The sequence below is a fragment of the Orycteropus afer genome, unplaced genomic scaffold, assembly GCF_000298275.1.
Source record: "Orycteropus afer afer isolate SDZICR_OR568_19922 unplaced genomic scaffold, OryAfe1.0 scaffold00340, whole genome shotgun sequence".
Taxonomy (NCBI): domain Eukaryota; kingdom Metazoa; phylum Chordata; class Mammalia; order Tubulidentata; family Orycteropodidae; genus Orycteropus; species Orycteropus afer.
In genome coordinates, this window is record NW_006921927.1 from 2,799,069 (window position 1) to 2,802,456 (window position 3,388).

A 3,388-nucleotide genomic window follows, 5' to 3' on the forward strand; every position below is an offset into this window, starting at 1 on the left:
GGGCATAACTACCTCCAGCTACGCAGCCACTCCACCAGGCCCAGCCAAGGTGATATACAACCTTAACTACCACAAAGTTTAAACTGAAAATTCAAGAATTAGCATTACTACTGGCATGTTCCTTAGAAAAAAATGGAGGTAAATAGGAGAGCAGTGGACACAGCAGAAAACTGGGGAGTGTGGAAGAGTGGAGCAGAGAGTGCTAGGTTTTAATACAGGCCAAGTATAACTATTTTATGATTCAATAGGTACATGTTTTAACTTTGATAATATACAATATTTTAAGTGCATGATGTTAAGATGTTAAGATAATTTTCAGTAGCTGTTAAGCTGCATAAGTCAATATAAAATATTTCCATTGTCTTTACAACTGAACGTTGGTTTCAATTTATTTCTGAAAGGTATTCATTCACATTTTTAAATTAGAATAATAAATACATTAAAATGTAACTTTCTGAATGTTTACACAAATGGACATTTGATATGCAAAACTGAAAAATTTATAAAAAGACAGCTCAAAAATAAAAACATAAGTAAATTATAATTTAATTACATTATTTATATAAATAATTTATTTTTTAACATATTAGGTTATAAAAAAAATTAACACATGACTTTATCATTTCTTAAAGTAGTTCACCACATTTAACAACAATTTTTTTTCCTATAGCATTATGTTTGGGACATCATTTTCAAACAACAGTATTTTTTTGCCTCTTATTATTAAAAGGCCTTAATCTGCTAACACCCAGGAGGCTATTAACTTGGGAAAATCCTTTCACATAGTTTGAAGCTGATAGATCTTTGGACCTTTTTTCAAGAGGTAACCCTGGTCATTTAGTGATCCAATAAAGTTTTCAAAATCAACAACCTGGAAGAAAATATCAAGAGTTAGCCCACTAAGTAATATGCCAGAATATGATTTTTAAAATTAATCTCTCAAACATAACAACTGTCAAGTTTTTTTTGGGGAAAAAAAGGAAGTATTTATACTTCTTTTAGAGAAAACTGCCTACATTTGAGTTTTGGAGTCTATGCTGAATTAATTAAAAATAAAAACTCTCATATAAATCCCCACTGCCATCTATTCTGACTCACTGCAACCCTATGGGATAGAGCAGAACTGTGCAAGAGGGTTTCCAGGGCTGTCAATCTTTACAGAAGCAGACTGCCACATCTTTCGCCCTCAGGCAGCTGGTGGATTAGAACTGATGACCTTTTCAGATAGGAGCCAAGTGCTTTGACCGCTGTGCTGCCAGGGCTCCTGAACTCCAAGTATGCAGAATTTTATATGTGTTTTAGCTTTGGTTCTAAACAAAATTTAGACAAGTTTCTTAAATTAGTAGGCAATTTTCCATATAAACTAATTTGTGTCTATAAAGTGCTATTACATTCTCATTAAAATTTGGAAATACGTAGAGCAGGTAGAATCTCGTCCTTTTAACAGATGAGGAAACAGGTTCAAAGATGTTCAAATGACTTGCCCATAAGGGATTACCAGAAAAGAATGGAAACGGAGTTCTGCTATAATGCTATCCCCTAACTATCAAGATGCTGAAAAACTTTTTGCAAAACGGTTGCTGTAAATCTTAAATAAACAAAACCTGTTTTTCAAAGATTCTGAGCAGATGCTTTCATAGCTTAAATAAACTAGCTTATATTATGAAATACTCCAAAGAAAATAATCTTATTCTATTCTTTTAATCCAAACCTTTTGTTATTTAAAAGACCTACTATACATTATTAAGAACCTACTGAAATTATTACAAAAATGATTAAGTATCTAGTTTATCATACCTGAATGTTTAGGTCTTTGGCGATCTGTCGAAGTTGATGTAATTGAAATAAATTATTGTAAGTTCTTTCAGCAATGCTGTTAAGAGCAGAAATAAATCTTTTTGCTGTTGACCTGTTGCTCATTCCAGACCCATGCTGTGAGCGCTCAAAATCTAGGTTCCCAAATTCATCAGAGTAAGTTCCTAGCATGCTTAATGGGAAGAAGAGAAAAAGAGTTACCCAATGTGGCTCGGTTACAGAAACTTTTGTCCTGGGTCTCCAGGTTAAGAGAAGAAAAAAAGTAGCCAGAAGGCTTACTTAGCAAAGACTTAAACGGGTATTTATTGTGTGGCTACTATGAAATTCACTATGGTATGAACTGTTTGAGAAGCACGGGTGGCACAGTGGAAGCACCTGGTGGCTAACTAAAAGGTTGGCAGTTCAAACCCACCAGTCATTTTGAGGGAGAAAGATGTGGCAGTCTGCTCCTGTAAAGATTAACAGCCTTGAGAACCTTACAAGGCAGTTTTACTTTGCCCTATAGGGTTGCTGGAGTTGGAATAAACTTGACAGCTGTTGGTTTGGTTTGGTGGGTATGGACTGTTTGAGGATAAAGGCAAATAAAAACTACAAGACCCCTCAAACTCTTGTATTAAATCATATAAAACCGAAAAGAGTTTAAGCACATAGCGCATATGTCGACGTAGAAGATATGTTAGGAAATGTTTGAAAAGTCAAAATCAAAAAACCAAGACTGTTGCCATCGAGTCAATTCCAACTCATAGTGAACGACAGGACAGAGTAAAACTGCCACATAGGGTTTCCAAAGCTGTAAATCTTTACAGAAGCAGAAAACCTCATCCCTCTCTCATGGAATAGCTAGTGGGTTCAAAATGCTGACCCTCTGGTTAGCAGATGAATGCCTTAAGCACTGTGCCACCAGAGCTCCTTGTTTGAAAGGTCAGTAGGCATTAATTGTCAATAATTTTATTCATTGTGAGGCAGTTGCTCTGGACCCAGCAATAAAGATTTTGACTCATTGTGACTCATACGTGACACAGTAGAACTGTCCCATAAAACTTCTAAGGCTCTAATCTTTATGGAAGCAGACTGCCACATCTTTATCCTGCAGAGTAGCTGGCAGGTTCCAACTGCCAACTTTTCAGTTAGTAGCCCAGCACTTAGTCACCGAGCCAGGAAGTCTCCTCCCAATAAAGTATTAACAGCTGTTAATTCTAGAGTCTTTTTTTTTTTTTTTTAATTGTGATTTGGATAAAGATATAAAGAGCAAATTCACTTCCATACAGCAGTTCACATACACTTTGTCTCATGACATTGACCACAGTTTACCACAATGCAATAGTTCCCCCTTCCACTTTCTCTCGATAGTTACCTCTTCCCAGTGTCCATTCCTCCATGCACTCCTGCCCCCTGAGCTGTCTCCCTGTCATAAGCAGCCCTTCTTTCTCCCATGATTGTTCTCTCCAAGGAGTGTATCTACTTGAGGTAAATATTCAACTCATATGCCTGTCTTTTGTTTGGCTGGACACCACGGGTATGGGTTCAATTCCAGACCTGAAGGGCAGCTAGGGGCCATAGTCTCAGTGGTTCC

General features: G+C 36.6%; 1 protein-coding gene across 1 annotated transcript in view; it reads right to left on the minus strand.

Moving 5' to 3' along the window:
• Nucleotides 1-778: 778 nt before the first annotated feature.
• Nucleotides 779-3,388, minus strand: part of MCM8 (minichromosome maintenance 8 homologous recombination repair factor) — a 61,944-nt gene continuing 59,334 nt past the window's right edge. Inside the window, exons 13-14 of the mRNA XM_007952479.1 lie at nucleotides 1,798-1,987; nucleotides 779-871 (exon numbers count right to left, since the gene is read on the minus strand). Coding sequence (XP_007950670.1) covers nucleotides 779-871; nucleotides 1,798-1,987 — 283 coding nt within the window. The remainder of the gene's footprint in view (nucleotides 872-1,797; nucleotides 1,988-3,388) is intronic.